Source organism: Salmo salar, chromosome 20, assembly GCF_965601325.2.
Source record: "Salmo salar chromosome 20, fSalSal1, whole genome shotgun sequence".
Classification (NCBI taxonomy): Eukaryota; Metazoa; Chordata; class Actinopteri; order Salmoniformes; family Salmonidae; genus Salmo; species Salmo salar.
In genome coordinates, this window is record NC_138310.1 from 42,627,274 (window position 1) to 42,646,010 (window position 18,737).

General features: G+C 43.9%; 1 protein-coding gene across 6 annotated transcripts in view; it reads right to left on the reverse strand.

The window, feature by feature from the left end:
- Nucleotides 1-18,737, reverse strand: part of LOC106580640 (protein furry homolog) — a 282,430-nt gene that overhangs the window by 240,691 nt on the left and 23,002 nt on the right. The window contains exon 1 of one of the 6 annotated variants that reach the window (XM_082966438.1): nt 10,773-11,122. The exons of the other annotated variants lie outside the window; for them this stretch is intronic. Coding sequence (XP_082822564.1) covers nt 10,773-10,833 — 61 coding nt within the window. The 5' untranslated portion in view covers nt 10,834-11,122. Of the gene's footprint in view, nt 1-10,772; nt 11,123-18,737 lie in introns of those variants that run through there. 6 annotated transcript variants of the gene reach the window in all.

The following is an 18,737-nucleotide window of genomic DNA, read 5'->3' on the forward strand; positions in this document are numbered from 1 at the left end:
CGTGAGGTAGCAAAAGAACAGTCTATTACTAGGGTGACTGGAGTCTTTGACCATTTTTAGGGCCTTCCTCTGACACCGCCTGGTATAGAGGTCCTGGATGGCAGGAAGCTTGGCCCCAGTGATGTACTGGGCCGTACGCACAACCCTCTGTAATGCCTTGCGGTAGGAGGCTGAGCAGTTGCCATACCAGGCAGTGATGTAACCAGTCAGGATGCTCTCGATGGTGCAGCTGTAGAACGTTTTGAGGATCTGAGGACCCATGCCAAATCTTTTCAGTCTCCTGGGGGGGAATAGTCTTTGTCGTGCCCTCTTCACCACTGTCTTGGTGTGTTTGGACCATGATCGTTTGTTGGTGTCATGGTTCCACCTGTCACCAGAGGGCGACAGAGACCATCCTAGAGACACGAACGACACTCAGGTGTGTCCTATTTACTCATTATGATTTCCCTGTTAAAAGAGGTGTGTTTTCTGTTGTCTTTTGCTGAAGCTTGAATTGTGTGTTTTGTGTATTTGTCTCCTGAGTGAGTTTTCAAGACTTAGTGTTTGTTGTTTTCCCAGTGTTACTGTGATCCTTCCGTTACCATTCTCAGTAAAGTATTATATTTACCCTTAACCACTGATCCCTCGTCTGGTCTCTTCAACATGTCACCATTGGTGATGTGGACACCAAGGCACTTGAAGCTCTCAACATGTTCCTCTACAGCCCCGTTGATGAGAATGGGGGTGTGCTCAGCCCTCCATTTCCTGTAGTCCAAAATCATCTCCTTTGTCTTGATCACGTTGAGGGCGAGATTGTTATCCTGGCACCACACGGCTAGGTCTCTGACATCCTCCCTTTAGGCTGTCTCATCGTGTCGTTGGAAAACTTAATGATGGTGTTGGAGTCGTTCCTGACCATGCAGTCATGGGTGAACAGGGAGAACAGGAGGGGACTGAGCATGCACCCCTGAAGGGCCCCAGTGTTGACGATCAGCGTGACATATGTGTTGATACCTACCCTTACCACCTGGGGGCAGCCCGCCAGGAAGTCCAGGATGCAGTTGCAGAGGGAGGTGTTTAGTCCCAGAGTCCTTAGCTTAGTAATGAGCTTTGAGGACACTCTGGTATTGAACGCTGAGCTAGACTCAATGAATAGCATTCTCACATAGGTCTTTCTTTTGTCCATGTGAAAAAGTGCAGTGTGGAGTGCAATAGAGATTGCATCATCTGTGGATCTGTTAGGGTGGTATGCAAATTGGAGTTGGTCTAGGGTAACTGGGAAAAATGGTTTTGATGTGACCCATGACCAGCCTTTCAAAGCACTTAATGGCTACAGACGTGAGTGCTACGGGTCGGTAGTTTTTTAGGCAAGTTACCTTAGTGTTCCTGGGCACAGGGACTATGGTGGTCTGCTTGAAACATGTTGGTATTACAGACTCAGTCAGGGACAGGTTGAAAATGTCAGTGAAGATACTTGCCAGTTGGTCAGCGCATGCTCGGAGTACACGTCCTGGTAATCAGTCAGGCCCTGCAGCCTTGTGAATTTTGACCTGTTTAAAGGTCTTACTCATATTGGCTACGGAGAGCGTGATCACACAGTCGTACAGAACAGCTGATGCTCTCAGGCATGCTTCAGTGTTGCTTGCCTCAAAGTGAACATAGAAGTAATTTAGCTTGTCTAGTAGGCTCGGGTCACTGGGCAGCTCGCGGCTGTGCTTCCCTTTGGAGACTGTAATAGTTTGCAAGCCCTACCACGAGCGTCAGAGACGGTGTAGCACGATTCAAACTCCTTCAAAATGGCAGCTCTACCCGGCAGCTCTACTCTCTACCCTTTTGCGGATGTTGCCTGTAATCCATGGCTTCTGGTTGGGGTATGTATGTACGGTCACTGTGGGGACGATGTCATCAATGTACTTATCGATGTAGCCAGTGACTGATGTGGTGTATTCCTCAATGCCATCGAAAAATTCCGGAACATATTCCAGTTTGTGCTAGCAAAACAGTTCCATAGCTTAGCATCTGCGTCATCTGACCATTTCCGTATTGAGCGAGTCACTGGTCCTTCCTGCTTCAGTTTTGCTTGTAAGCCGGAATCAGGAGGATATAATTATGGTCAGACTTGGGAGAGGGAGAGCTTTGCACGCATGTCTGTATGTTGAGTGAAGGTGGTCTAGAGTTCTTTTTCCCTCTGGTTGTACATTTAAATGCTGGTAGAAATGACGTCAAACAGATTTAAGTTTCCCTACATTAAATTCTCCGCCCACTAGGAGCGCTGCCTCTGGATGAGCGTTTTCCTTTTTGCTTATGGCTTTATACAGCTCATTGAGTGCGGTCATAGTGCCAGCATCGGTTTGTGGTGGTAAATAGGCAGCTACGAAAAATATAGATGAAAACTCTCTTGGTAAATCGTGTGGTCTACAGCTTATCATTAGATACTTTACCTCAGGCGAGCAATACCTCGAGACTTCGTTAATATTAGATTTCGTGCTCCGGTAGTTTATAAATACACACAGACTCCCACCCCTTGTCTTACTGGAGGCAGCTGTTCTATTGTGTTTTTTTATCGTTCTATCGTATTTTTTTATTCAATGATTGTATATTGTCTAATAGGACTGATGGTAGAGGCAGATTACCCACTCGCCGTCGGATCATTACAAGGCACTCCGACCTACGTCCCCAATATCTCGGTCTCTTTTTCATGCCAATGATAGGGATTTGGGTCTTGTTGGGTGTCTGAAGTAAATCCAACGTGTCCGATTTATTAACCTGTCTGGGCTAGGGGGCAGTATTTTCACGGCCGGATGAAAAACGTACCCAATTTAAACAGGTTACTACTCTGGCCCAGAAACTTGAATATGCATATTATTAGTAGATTTGGATAGAAAACACTCTGAAGCTCTAAAACTGTTTGAATGGTGTCTGTGAATATAACAGAACTCATATGGCAGGCAAAAACCTGAGGAAAATACAAGCAGGAAATGAAAAATCTGGTGCCTGTAGGTTTTTCAAGTCATTGCCAATCGAACACACAGTGACTAAGGATTCATTTTGCACTTCCTAAGGCTTCCACTAGATGTCAACAGTCGTTAGAAAGTTGTTTGAGGTGTCTATGATGAACAGAGACCGAATGAGAAGGCTGGGAAGTTGGTCACCCAGGGAAGGACATCACTTCATTGGCGCACATTCACGAGAGAGGAAGCTCTGTTCCAAAACGTTTTTCAAGACACAGGAATGGTCAGGTTGAAATATTATTGAATCTTCACGTTCTAAAGGCCCTAAAGATTGATGCTATACAACGTTTGACATGTTTGAAGGAACGTAAATAGATTTTGTTTTACTTTTCGTCTTCACATTTTCCTCGCACGTCCTACATTTGGAGTAGCTTACTGAACGCGCAAACAACATGGAGTTATTTGGACATAAATTATGAACTTTATCGAACAAAACAACATTTGTTGTGGACCTGGGATTCCTGGAAGTGCCTTCTGATGAAGATTATTAAAGGTAAGTGAATATTTGTAATGCTATTTATGCATTTAGATGACTCCAAAATGGCGGCCATCTGTATTGCGTAATGTATTTTTCTGAGCACAGTACTCAGATTATTGCAAAGTGTGCTTTCCCAGTAAAGTTATTTTGAAATCTGTCAATGCGGTTGCATTCAGGAGATCTTAATCTATAATTCTTTGAATAACAGTTTAATATTTTATCAACGTTTATGACGAGTATTTTTGTAAATTGTAGAACTGATTCACCGACAGTTTTGGGGGAAATACATTTTCTGAACGTCACGCGCCAATGTAAAATGCTGTTTTTGGATATAAATATGAACTTGATATAACAAAAAATGCATGTATTGTCTAACATAATGTCCTGGGAGTGTCATCTGATGAAGATTGTCAAAGGTTAGTGCATAGTTTTAGCTGGTTTTCTGCTTTTGGTGACGCCTGTCCTTGCATTGAAAATGGCTGTGTGTAATTTTTTTGTCTATGTACTGTCCTAACATAATCTAACTTTATGCTTTCGCCGTAAAGCCTTTTTGAAATCGGACAACGTGGTTGGATTAAGGAGATGTTTATCTTTCAAATGGTGTAAAATAGTTGATTGTTTGAGAAATTTAAATTATTCGATTTTTGCTATCTTGTCAAGCAATCCCGTTACCGGGATGAGAACGGGAAGGGGTCCCATAGAGGCTAAAGAAATAAACTTTGTCCAGTACGAGGTGAGTAATCGCTGTCCTGATATCCAGAAGCTCTTTTCGGTCATAAGAGACAGTGGCAGAAATAACACGAAAAAACACACACAGTAGCACAATTGGTTAGGCTCCCGCAAAACGGAAGCCATCTCCTCCGGCGCTATTACTCTTACACAATGGCCTCCGTCATTCTTAAATGGAAGACGTTTGGAACCACCAGGACTCTTGCTAGAGCTGGCCGCTCGGCCAAACTGAGCAATCGGGGGAGAAGGGCCTTGGTCAGGGAGGTGACCAAGAACCCGATGGTCACTCTGACAGAGATGGGAAAACCTTCCAGAAGGACAATCATCTCTGCAGCACTCCACCAATCAGGCCTTTATGATAGAGTGGCCAGACGGAAGCCACTCCTCAATGCACATGACAGCCTGCTTGGAGTTTGCCAAAAGGCACCTAAAGACTCTCAAACCATGAGAAACAAGATTCTCTGGTCTGATGAAACCAAGATTCAACTCTTTGGCCTGAATTCCAAGCGTTACATCTTGAGGAAACCTGGCACCATCACTACGATGAAGCACGGTAGTGGCAGCATCATGCTGTGGGGATGTTTTTCAGCAGCAGGTACTGGAAGACTAGTCAGGATTGAGGGAACGATGAACAGAGCAAGCAAAGTAAAGAGAGATCCTTGATGAAAACCTGCTCCAGAGTGCTCAGGACCTCAGACTGGGGCGAATGTTCATCTTCCAACAGGACAACGACCCTAAGCACACAGGGAAGACAACGCAGGAGTGGCTTCGGGACAAGTCTCAGAATGTCCTTGATTGGCCCAGGAAGAGCCCAGACTTGAACCCAAACAAATATCTCTGGAGTGACCTGAAAATAGCTGTGCAGCAAAGCTCCCCTTCCAACCTCACAGAGCTTGAGAGGATCTGCAGAGAAACTCCCCAAATACAGTTGTTTCAAGCTTGTAGCGTCATACCAAAGAAGACTTGAGGCTGTAATTTCTGCCAAAGATGCTTCAACAAAGTACCTAGTAAAGGGTCTGAATACTTATGCAAAAGTGTTTTTAATTTGAATAAATTAGCAAACATTTCTAATAATCCTGTTTTTGCTTTGTCATTACAGGGTATTGTGTGTAGGTTGATGAGGGAAAAAAACGATTTAATAAATTTTAGAATAAGGCTGTAACTTGACAAAATGTGGAAAAAGTCAAGGGGTCTGGCAAGTGTTGTGAGGTCTGTGTGTGTCCTAGAGCAGAACAACTGACATGTACGTGTTTGTGAGTTTCACATAGGGGTATTAGTGTGTAGACCATACTGTAAGGATGCTACAGACAGAAGATTGCAGATGACTGTACCGACTTCAGAGTCCCATGGCTGACGGTTTACATTCTCCCAAACAATTGTGCTATATTGTTGTTTTTTTCGTGTTTCGTGTAACTTATTGTGTACATAATGTTGCTGCTACTGTCTCTTATGACCGAAAATAACTTCAGGACGTCAGAAAAGCGATTACTCACCGCGGACTGGAAGAAACTTTTTCCTTTAACGAGTCCGAGAAGGATATCCTGCTTTCACTGGAACAGGCCCAGATCCACGCCTTTTGCGTGAAGAAAAGATGGAGGAAAAGAGGCCGCAGATCGGACTCCCTTCTGAGAATCCGCAGGCAAGCGAGTAAACTCCCATTGCCTTCCATTCTTCTTGCTAATGTGCAATCATTGGAAAATAAAATTGATGACCTACAATTAGATTTATCCTACAAATGGGACAGTGAAAACCGAGACGTGGTTGAACGAAGATACGGACAATATAGAGCTAGCAGGATTTTCCATGCACTGGCAGAACAGAGATGCTACCTCTGGTAAGATGAGGGGTGGGGTTGTCTGTCATTTTGTCAATAACAGCTGGTGCGCAATGTCTAATATTAACCTGTTTGGGATAGGGGGCAGTATTTTCACGGCCGGATAAAAAACGTACCCGATTTAATCTGGTTACTACTCCTGCCCAGAAACTAGAATATGCATATAATTAGTAGATTTGGATAGAAAACACCCTAAAGTTTCTAAAACTGTTTGAATGGTGTCTGTGAGTATAACAGAACTCATATGGCAGGCCAAAACCATACAGGAAGTGCCCTGTCTGACAATTTGTTGTCCTTCTGTAGCATCTATCGAAAATACAGCATCTGTGCTGTAACGTGACATTTTCTAAGGCTTCCATTGGCACTCAGAAGGCGCCAGAAAGTGTAATGGGGTGTCTGCTGTCTCTGGGCGAATAACAGCAGGATAATTTGTTAGTGGTCAGCCTGGGAACAGTGACACTGGAGATGCGCATCCACGAGACTACTCATTTTTTCTTTCAGCCTTTGAATAATATTTTACGAGAAAAATCGCATAAAAATTGATTTTAAACAGCGTTTGACATGCTTCGAAGTACGGTAATGGAATATTTTTTTTAAATTTGTCACAAAATGCGCTCGCGCGTCACCCTTCGGATAGTGACCTGAACGCACAAACAAAACAGAGCTATTTGAATATAACTATGGATTATTTGGAACCAAAACAACATTTGTTGTTGAAGTAGAAGTCTTGGGAGTGCATTCTGACGAAGAACAGCAAAGGTAATCAATTTTTTCTTATAGTAATTCTGAGTTCAGTGAACACCAAACTTGGTGGGTGTCAAACTGGCTAGCCTGTGATGGCCGAGCTATCTACTCAGAATATTGCAAAATGTGCTTTCGCCGAAAAGCTATTTTAAAATCTGACACCGCGATTGCATAAAGGAGTTCTGTATCTATAATTCTTAAAATAATTGTTATGTTTTTTGTGAACGTTTCTCATGAGTAATTTAGTAAATTCACCGGAAGTTTTCGGTGGGTATGCTAGTTCTGAACATCACATGCTAATGTAAAAAGCTATTTTTTGATATAAATATGAACTTGATTGAACAAAACATGGATGTATTATATAACATAATGTCCTACGAATGTCATCTGATGAAGATCATCAAAGGTTAGTGCTGCATTTAGCTGTGGTTTTCGTTTTTGTGACATATATGCTTGCATTGAAAATGGGTGTGTGATTATTTTTGGCAGGGTACTCTCCTGACATAATCTAATGTTTTGCTTTCACTGTAAAGCCTTTTTGAAATCGGACAATGTGGTTAGATTAACGAGAGTCTTTTCTTCAAAATGGTGTAAAATAGTCATATGTTTGAGAAATTGAAGTTATAGCATTTTTTAGGTATTTGTATTTCGCGCCACGCTCTACCATTGGATATTGGTGAGGCGTTCCGCTAGCGGAACGTCTGTCCCTAAAAGGTTTAAAGAAGTCTCGAGTTATTGCTCGCCTGAGTAGAGTACCTTATGATAAGCTATAGACCACACTCTCTACCAAGAGAGTTCTCATATGTATTATTCGTAGCTGTCTATTTACCACCACAAAGCGAAGCTGGCACTAAGACCGCTCTCAACCAACTCTATAAGGCCATAAGCAAAGACGAAAATGCTCACCCAGAAGCGGCACTCCTAGTGGCCGGGGACTTTAATGCAGGCAAACTTAAATCAGTTTTACCAAATTTTTACAAGCATGTCACCAGGGAAAAAAAGTTCCTAGACCACCTTTACTCCACACACAGAGATGCACACAAAACTCAGCCCCGCCCTCCATTTGGCAAATCTGACCATAATTCTATCCTCCTGATTCCTGCTTACAAGCACAAACTAAAGCAGGAAGTACCAGTGACTTGCTCAATATGGAAGTGGTCATTTGACGTGGATGCCACATTACAGGACTGTTTTGCTAGCACAGACTGGAATATGTTCCGGGATTCATCCAATGGCATTGAGGAATACAGCACCTCAGTCATCGGCTTCATCAATAAGTGCATCGATGATGACGTCCCCCCAGTGACTGTACATACATATCCCAACCAGAAGCCATGGATTTCAAGCAACATCCGCATCGAGCTAAAGGCTAGAGCTGCTGCATTCAAGGAGCAGGACACTAATCCGGATGCCTATAAGAAATCCTGCTATGCCCTCAGATGAACCATCAAACAAGCAAAGCGTCAATACAGGATTAAGATTGAATCCTACTACACTGGCTCTGACGCTCATTGGATGTGGCAGGGGTTGAAACCTATTACGGACTACAAAGGGTAACCCAGACGCAAGCATGCACGAGAGCACCAGCTGTTCTGGATGACTGTGTGATAACACTCTCGGTAGCCGATGTGAACAAAACCTTTAAACAGGTCAACATTCACAAAGCCGCTGGGCCAGACGGATTACCAGGACGTGTACTCAAAGCATGCGCGGACCAACTGTCAAGTGTCTTCACTGACATTTTCAACCTCTCCCTGACCGAGTATGTAATACCTACATGTTTCAAGCAGACCACCCTAGTCCCTGTGCCCAAGGAAGCGAAGGTAACCTGCCTAAATGAAGTGCTTTGAAAGGCAGGTTATGGCTCACATCAACAGCATCCTCCCAGACACCCTTGACCCACCCCAATTTGCATACCGCCCCAACAGATCCACAGATGACGCAATCTCAATCGCACTCCACACAGCCCTTTCTCACTTGGACAAAAGGAACACCTATGTGAGAATTCTGTTTATTGACTCTAGCTCAGCGTTCAACACCATAGTGCCCACAAAGCTCATCACTAAGCTAAGGACTCTGGGACTAAACACCTCCCTCTGCAACTGGATCCTGGACTTCCTGACGGGCCGCCCCAAGGTGGTAAGAGTAGGCAACAACACGTCTGCCACGCTGATCCTTATCACTGGGGCTCCTCAGGGGTGTGTACTTAGTCCCCTCCTGTATTCCCTGTTCACCCTCGACTGCATGGCCAAACACGACTCCAACACCATCATTAAATTTGCTGACGACACAACAGTGGTAGGCCTGATCACCGACAACGGAGAGACAGCCTATAGGGAGGTGGTCAGAGAACTGGTAGTGTGGTCCCAGGACAACAACCTTTCCCTCAATGTGAGCAAGACTAAGGAGCTGGTCGTGGACTACAGGAAAACGGCGGGCCGAACAGGCCCCCATTAACATCGACGGGGCTGTAGTGGAGCGGATCGAGAGTTTCAAGTTCCTTGGTGTCCACATCACCAACGAACTATCATGGTCCAAACATACCAAAACAGTCATGAAGAGGGCACAACAAAACTGTTTCTGAAAAGATATGGCATGGGTCCCCAGATCCTCAAAAGGTTCTACAGCTGCACCATCGAGAGCATCCTGACCGATTGCATCACCGCATGGTATGGCAACTGCTCGGCACCTGACCGTAAGGCACTACAGAGGGTAGTGCGAACGGCCCAGTACATCACTGGGGCCAAGCGTCCTGCCATCTAGGACCTATATAATAGGCTGTGTCAGAGGAAAGTCCATAAAATTGTCAGAGACTCCAGTCACCCAAGTTAAAGACTATTTTCTCTGCTACTGCACGGCAAGTGGTACTGGAGCGCCAAGTCTAGGACCAAAAGGGTCCTCAACAGCTTCTACCCTCAAGCCATAAGACTGCTGAACAATTCATAAAATCACCACCGAACAATTTACATTGACCCCCCTTTTGTACACTGCTCCTACTCACTGTTTGTTTGTTACCTATGCATAGTCACTTCGCCCCTACCTACATGTACAGATTACCTCAACTAGCCTGTACCCCCCCGCACACTGACATAGCCTCGTTATTGTTATTCTTATTGTGTTACTTTTTATTTTAGTCTACATGGTAAATTTTCTTTCTGAAATTTAAGTTACTGTATTGCAGCAAGCAGCGCGTCGGAAGGGGCCAGAGAGTGGGGCTGGCAGCAGTAGAAGTGTCGTCCATGCCTCTGCTTTAATCAACCACATGGCGCATTCTTATGTGTACTTTTTATCTGCCAGGAATGCCCAGCATGTGTGCCTATCTGGCACGGCTTACAGTACACTCTCATCCTCATGCCCACCAAAGCCAAGTGCCGTACGCTGGTCTCTAGCCACCACAACCAAGCACATTTTTTACATTTACATTTTAGTCATTTTAGCAGATGCTCTTATCCAGAGCGACTTACAGTAGTGAATGCATACATTTCATAAATTTTTTCTCCGTACTTGTCCCTCGTGGGAATCGAACCCACAACCCTGGCGTTGCAAACACCATGCTCCACCAACTGAGCCACACAGGACCACAAGCACCTAAACTGGCTGTGCCCAACCCATCCCAACACCTTACCATACACCTACCAACCCCAACCTATCACCTTCTCAGGCTCCTACCCAACCCAACCCACCCCAGCACAACCTAACACCTTCCCATACCCCTATCCAGCCCAACTGAGCTCAGCCCCTTCCCAGGCCCCTACAGACCAGCACCTACCCAGCCCAGCACTTACCCAACCCAGCACCTATACAGTTCAGGACCTATACAGTTCAGCACATACTAAGCGGAGCCATGCCCCTACCCAGCCGAGCACCTATCCAGCACCTACCCAGCTCAGGCTAGCTCAGCACCTAACCAGCCCAGTCTAACACCTACCCAGCCAAGCCCAGAACTAACTTAGCACCTATCAAGTCCAATCCAGCACCTACCCAGCCCAGCACCTACCCAGGCCCTTGATGAAGCTGATGACACTAGCCTTGCTCCAACACACAGCCGTGCCGTCCATGGTGGGGAAGGGAGGGAGAGTGGCCAGGGTTCTAAAAGTCTGACAAACACACGCTACAAATCCTCTAATGTCCTTCCGTCTGTCTGTCCCTGGACTCTGTTGATTTTCTGTCTGTGCTCCTGGGTGTACGCTCCATGGTGAACTGACCCAGAGTGGGTCTGTAGAGACAGGTGTGTTTAAAAGGCTGGGTTGTTTGCTGATCCACACAAATCTCTTCCTATATCTCCCAGTCAGTTCCAGCCTGCCTCTGTGGCTGTGTGCTGCCTTGTGATCAACCAGTACCTTCCAAGAGTGAAGGTCAGGCAGGAATTTTTAGCCACGGCCCATTGGAATGACGAGGGCTAACATGCTACGGTGGCATAGTTGTGTGACTATATTTATCCTGGGGTACACACTATACTGACACTTCAGCCCTCCCCTTTCCCCCCTCCCTCCCTTCCTCCCACCTCCCATTCCCTCCCTCCCTCTAGAGTATGAGGCACAGGGCAAAGCAGCAGAGTGTAAACAGCAGTCTCAGTCAGGCTCAGCCAGCCAACTTAAGCAAAATTAGCCTAGTGCTGTATAGCTTAAGGTAAAGTTAGCTAACCACGGTCTTCTCTTTAACTCCTATCCTCTCAGCAAATTGACAGTCCTATAGATTTGTAGAAACGTTGACTTGTATGTTTGGCCAATGGTCTGTTGTCTAGTTGATCATTTGTGACGTGACAACAATGCTCGTAAGCGATGGAAAATGGAAACTCCCAACCAAAAATAAGGTTGTCCTTTCAGCAAAGTACCGAACACAACCAAGTTTCGACTGTTAAATTAAACATGAGGACTATTAGCCTAAATGAAAGATAAGTGTTCACTGAAACGACTTCTCCAGCCTTTATCTCTTTTGACTGAATGGGTCTCATGTTGCATGCTTTCAGCTGTAAATGGGGAGCTGAAGAAAGCAACCAGTGTGGCTAGTCACTCTGGGCTCTGTATCAGAGGCTGTGACTGGTACGCCACATGTGACTCAATAAACAACAGGCTAGCTCAGGCACACTGGGCATTACATCACCAGCACACTGCTGCTGACAAACTCTCTGAGCATGGTGGTGCTCCCTACAGATGTCAGATCTTAATTTGACCCATTTCATTCCAGGAGGAAAATAATCCTTTAGCAAGAGGACTTGAATAAATATGTCATATTTAGAATCGCTGCCAGGGGGGCGTGTTCGTAGGCTATACAGTGCAGTAACGTACCTAGGGGGTTTGGGAAGGCTCTGCAAACCAACCGACCTCATAACATCTAGTATCATCAGTATTCTCACGGCTTGCTAGAGCATTGTGAACTGCAGTAGCGCAGTGGTCTGAACAGCACACTTCGGCATTACGAGGTCGTAATTTTTTATTTTACTAGGTAAGTCAGATAAGAAAAAATTCTTATTTACAATGACGGCCTACCCCGGCCAAACCCGGACAACGCTGGGCCAATTGTGCGCCGCCCTATGGGACTCCCAATCACGGCCAGTTGTGATTCAGCCTAGAATCGAACCAGGGTCTGTAGTGATGCCTCTAGCACTGAGATGCAGTGCTTTAGACTGCTGCGCCACTCAGGAGCCCATATACAGATGTGCTCAAATTTGTTGGTACCCCGCCACAAAAAACGAAGAATGCACAATTTTTTCTGAAATAACTTGAAACTGACAAAAGTAATTAGCATCCACCATTGTTTATTCCATATTTAATAGAAATCATACTTTGCTTTTGACTTTTTATTCAACATAATATTGTAAATAATAAAACAAATGACAATGGCATGGACAAAAATGATGGGACCCTTAACGTAATATTTTGTTGCACAACCTTTAGAGGCAATCCCTGCAATCAAACGTTTTCTGTAGCTATCAATGAGACTTCTGCAGCTGATAACAGGTAGTTTGGCCCACTCTTCCTGAGAAAACTGCTCCAACTGTCTCAGGTTTGATGGGTGCCTTCTCCAGACTGCAAGTTTCACCTCTTTCCATAGTTGTTTGATAGGATTCAGATCAGGACTTATAGAAGGCCACTTCAGAATAGTCCAATGTTTTGTTCTTATCCATTCTTGGTTGCTTTTAGCTGTGTGTTTTGGGTCATTATCCTGTTGGAGGACCCATGACCTGTGACTGAGACAGAGCTTTCTAACACTGGGCAGTACGTTTCGCTCCAGAACGCCTTGAAAGTCTTGAGATTTCATTATGCCCTGCACAGATTCAAGGCACCCTGTGCCAGGCACAGTAAAGCAGCCCCAAAACATAACCGAGCCTCTTCCATGTTTCACTGTAGGTATGGTGTTTTTTTCTTTGAAAGCTTCATTTTTTTCGTCTGTAAACATAGAGCTGATGTGACTGGTTTTGACTCCAGTTTTGACTCACCTGTCCAAAGGACATTCTCCCAGGAGGATTGTGGCTTGTCAATATGCATTTTAGCAAATTCCAGTATGGCTGTTTTATGTTTTTCTTTCAAAGTGGAGTCCTCCTGGGTCTTCTTCCATGGAGCCCACTTTAGCTCAAAAAGCGACAGATGGTGCGATCAGAAACTGACGTACCTTTACCTTGGAGTTCAGCTTGTATCTCTTTGGCAGATATCGTTGGTTCTTTTTCTACCATTAGCACTATCCTTCTGTTTAATCTGGAGTCGATTTTCCTCTTGCGGCCGCACCCAGGGAGGTTGGCTACAGTTCCAAGGACCTTAGATTTGGGTATGTCATTTTATGCGAAAATTGAAAAAAAGGGGTGGATCCTTACGAGTTAAGACATGAAGGTCAGTCAATCTGGAAAATGTCAAGAACGTTTCTTCAAGTGCAGTCGCAAAAAACCAACAAGCGCTATGAAGAAACTGTCTCTGATGAAGACCGCCGCAGGAAAGGAAGACCCAGAGTTACCTCTGCTGCAGAGGATAAGTTCATTAGCGTTACCAGCCTCAAAAATAGCAGCCCAAATAAATGCTTCAGAGTTCAAGTAACAGACACATTTCAACATCAACTGTTCAGAGGAGACTGCGTGAATCAGGCCTTCTTGGTTGAATTGCTGCAAAGAAACCACTACTAAAGGACACAAATAAGAAGAAAATATTTGCTTGGGCCAAGAAACACGAGCAATGGACAGTAGACCAGTGGAAATCTGTCCTTTTGGTCTGATGAGTCCAAATTTGAGATTTTTGGTTACAACCGCCGTGTCTTTGTGTGAGATGCAGAGTAGGTGAATGGATGATCTCCGCATGTGTGGTTCCCACCGTGAAGCAAGAAGGAGGAGGTGTGATGGTGTGGTGGTGCTTTATTAGAATTCAAGGTACACTTAACTAGCATGGCTAACACAGCATTCTGCAGAGATAAACATTCCCATCTGGTTTACGTTTAGTGGCACTATCATCTGTTTTTAAACAGGACAATGACCCAACACACGTCCAGGCTGTGTAAGGGATATTTGACCAAGAACGAGAGTGATGGAGTGCTGCACCAGATGACATGGCCTCCACAATCCCACTGACCTGAACCCAATTGAGATGGTTTGGGATGAGATGAACCGCAGAGTGAAGGAAAAGCAGCCACCAAGTGCTCAGCATAAGTGGGAACTTCTTCAAGACTGTTGGAAAAGTATCCCAGGTGAAGCTGGTTCAGAGAATGCCAAGACTGTGCAAAGCTGTCATCAAGGCAAGTTTAGTTTAGTTTATTAATTTGACAATTTTAAAAAACAAGCACACATAAAACTTGAAAAAGCCATACATGCGCATGAATAAAATCATGGAGGATAACACACAATAAAGTCTGGGACTTATTTCCACTGTGGTCCTCTTGAGACAAGATGGCTTGACAAGATCGAACACAGTATGGCAGTGAAATAATAAAACAAAACAGAGAAGAAGAACATCTATCTCATCATTCCACTTACATCACCAGATGTAAGGCAAACGGTGGCTATTTGAAGAATCTCAAATATAAAATGTAATTTTGATTTGTTTAACAATTTTTTTGTTACTACATGATTCTATATGTGTTATTTAATAATGTTGATGTCTTCACAATTATTCTACAATATAGAAAATAGTAAAATAAAATAAAAATCTTGAATGAGTAGGTGTTCTAAAACTTTTGACCATTAGTGTGTGTGTGTATACATATATATATATATATATATATATATATATATATATATATATATATATATATATATATATATATATATACACACTGCTCAAAAAAATAAAGGGAACACTTAAACAACACAATGTAACTCCAAGTCAATCACACTTCTGTGAAATCAAACTGTCCACTTAGGAAGCAACACTGATTGACAATAAATTCCACATGCTATTGTGCAAATGGAATAGACAACAGGTGGAAATAGGCAATTAGCAAGACACCCCCGATAAAAGAGTGGTTCTGCAGCTGGGGACCACAGACCACTTCTCAGTTCCTATGCTTCCTGGCTGATGTTTTGGTCACTTTTGAATGATGGCGGTGCTTTCACTCTAGTGGTAGCATGAGACGGAGTATACAACCCACACAAGTGGCTCAGGTAGTGCAACTCATCCAGGACGGCACATCAATGCGAGCTGTGGCAAGAAGGTTTGCTGTGTCTGTCAGCGTAGTGTCCAGAGCATGGAGGCGCTACCAGGAGACAGGCCAGTACATCAGGAGACGTGGAGGAGGCCATAGGAGGGCAACAACCCAGCAGCAGGACCGCTACCTCCGCCTTTGTGCAAGGAGGAGCAGGAGGAGCACTGCCAGAGCCCTGCAAAATGACCTCCAGCAGGCCACAAATGTGCATGTGTCTGCTCAAACGGTCAGAAACAGACTCCATGAGGGTGGTATGAGGGCCCGACGTCCACAGGTGGGGGTTGTGCTTACAGCCCAACACCGTGCAGGACGTTTGGCATTTGCCAGAGAACACCAAAATTGGCAAATTCGCCACTGGCGCCCTGTGCTCTTCACAGATGAAAGCAGGTTCACACTGAGCACGTGACAGACGTGACAGAGTCTGGAGACGCCGTGGAGAACGTTCTGCTGCCTGCAACATCCTCCAGCATGACCGGTTTGGCGGTGGGTCAGTCATGGTGTGGGGTGGCATTTCTTTGGGGGGCCGCACAGCCCTCCATGTGCTCGCCAGAGGTAGCCTGACTGCCATTAGGTACCGAGATGAGATCCTCAGACTCCTTGTGAGACCATATGCTGGTGCGGTTGGCCCTGGGTTCCTCCTAATGCAAGACAATGCTAGACCTCATGTGGCTGGAGTGTGTCAGCAGTTCCTGCAAGAGGAAGGCATTGATGCTATGGACTGGCCCGCCCGTTCCCCAGACCTAAATCCATTTGAGCACATCTGGGACATCATGTCTCGCTCCATCCACCAACGCCACGTTGCACCACAGACTGTCCAGGAGTTGGCGGATGCTTTAGTCCAGGTCTGGGAGGAGATCCCTCAGGAGACCATCCGCCACCTCATCAGGAGCATGCCCAGGCGTTGTAGGGAGGTCATACAGGCACGTGGAGGCCACACACACTACTGAGCCTCATTTTGACTTGTTTTAAGGACATTACATCAAAGTTGGATCAGCCTGTAGTGTGGTTTTCCACTTTAATTTTGAGTGTGACTCCAAATCCAGACCTCCATGGGTTGATAAATTGGATTTCCATTGATTATTTTTGTGTGATTTTGTTGTCAGCACATTCAACTATGTAAAGAAAAAAGTATTTAATAAGATTATTTATTTCATTCAGATCTAGGATGTGTTGTTTAAGTGTTCCCTTTATTTTTTTGAGCAGTATATTTATTTTATCTTGCTGTGTTAGATATTTTACATATTATGTCTATCTCTGATAAGCCACCCAGGGAAGTAGCCCATATTACTATATGTAGCCTTAGAAAGAAGGTTACTTAAATCAATAACTTGATAACATCAGATAACATTTATATACTAGTCATTTCTGAGACTCGATTAGATAATTCATTTCATAGCAATACAAGGATATAACATCTATAGAAGAGACAGTTTTGCTTATGGGGGAGGTGTTGCTGTATATTTTCAGAGCCATATCCCTGTAATGCTTAGAGAAGATCTTATGCCAAGTGTTATTGAAGTGTTGTGGTTGAAGGTTCACATGGCACATCTGAAGCCTTTTCTTTTTGGGTTGTTGCTATAGGTCACCAAGTGCTAACAGTCAATATCTAAATAATATGTGTGAAATGCTTGATAGTGTATGTGATGTAAACAGAGATCTACTTTCTTGGGGACCTGAATATTGACTGAGAGGACTGAAGAGGAAGCGTCTCACTGTAACCAGCGCACATAATCTGGTTCAGGTTATTAATCAACCTACCAGGGTGTTTCCAAACACTACAGGAACAATATCATCCACATGTACTGATCACATTTTTACTAATACTGTAGAACTTTGTTCTAAAGCTGCATCTGTACCCATTGGATGCAGTGATCACAATATAGTGACCTTATCCAAGAAAGCCAAAGTTCCAACAGCTGGGCCTAAAATAGTGTATAAGAGATCATACAAAAGATTTTGCTGTGACTCTTATGTGGATGATGTTAAAAATATGTATTTGTCTGATGTGATTAATAAGGAGCATCCAGACACTCCACTTGATGAATTTATGAAATTGCTTCTTCCAATTATTGATAAACATGCACCTGTTAAGAAACTGACTGTTACATCTCCATGGATCGATGAGGAAATGAAAAACTGTACGTTTGAAAGAAAAGGGGCAAATGGGGTGGCTAATACGTCTGGCTGCACATCTTGACTTACTGCAAATTGAGAAAGTAAGTGACGAAACACAACAAAAATAAGAAGAAACTGTATCATAAAGTCAGTATCTATGATATAAAGAATGATGCAAAGAAACTTTGGAGTACTTTAAATGAAATTATGGTCAGAAAGACAAATTCAATTCCATCTTTCATCGAATCAGATGGCATATTCATCACAAAACCATTTGATGTTGCCAATTATTTTAATGATTACTTCACTGGCAAAGTGGGCAAACTTAGCAGGAAATGACAACAATAAACAGTGAGCCATTGTACTCATGCATAAAAAACTCATAATGAAGGAAAGGCATTGTAAGTTTACATTTTGTAAAGTTATTGGAGTAATGGCTGAAGCATTGCAATATTTACCTGGAGCTAACTGCAAATAGCACTGCTGGGTATTTAAAAAGTCATAGTCAATCGATCAATAATATAATAATGTTTATCTGTAATTTACAATATGTAGAATATATGAGAATAGAAAGGTTCAGAGCTTTTATGAAACATCACAGCACAGTTGAAAATACAGTGCATTTGGAAGGTATTCAGACCCCTTCCCTTTTTCCACATTTTGTTAAGTTACGAGACTTATTCTTAAATTGATTAAATAAACAAAGTTCCTCATCAATATACAAACAACACTCCATAATGACAAATCTAAAACAGGTTTTTATACATTTTTGCAAATTAAAACGAAAACAAAACAGAAATACCTTATTTACATAAGTATTCAGATCCTTTGCTATGAGACTCAAAACTGAGCTCAGGTGCATCCTGTTTTCATTAATCATCCTTGAGATGTTTCTACAACTTGATTGGAGTCCACCTGTGGTCAATTCAATTGCATGGACATGATTTTCCAAGGCACACACCTGTCTATATAAGGTCCCACAGTTCACAGTGCATGTCAGAGCCAAAACCAAGCCATTAGATTGAAGGAATTGCCATTGGAGCTCCGAGACAGGATTGTTTCGAGGCACATTGAAGGTCCCCAAGAACACATTGGCCTCCATCATTGTTAAATGGAAGAAGTTTGGAACCAGCAAGACTGTTCCCGTAGCTCGCCGCCTGGCCAAACTGAGCAATCGGGGGAGAAGAGCCTTGGTCAGGGAGGTGACCAAGAACCCGATGGTCAC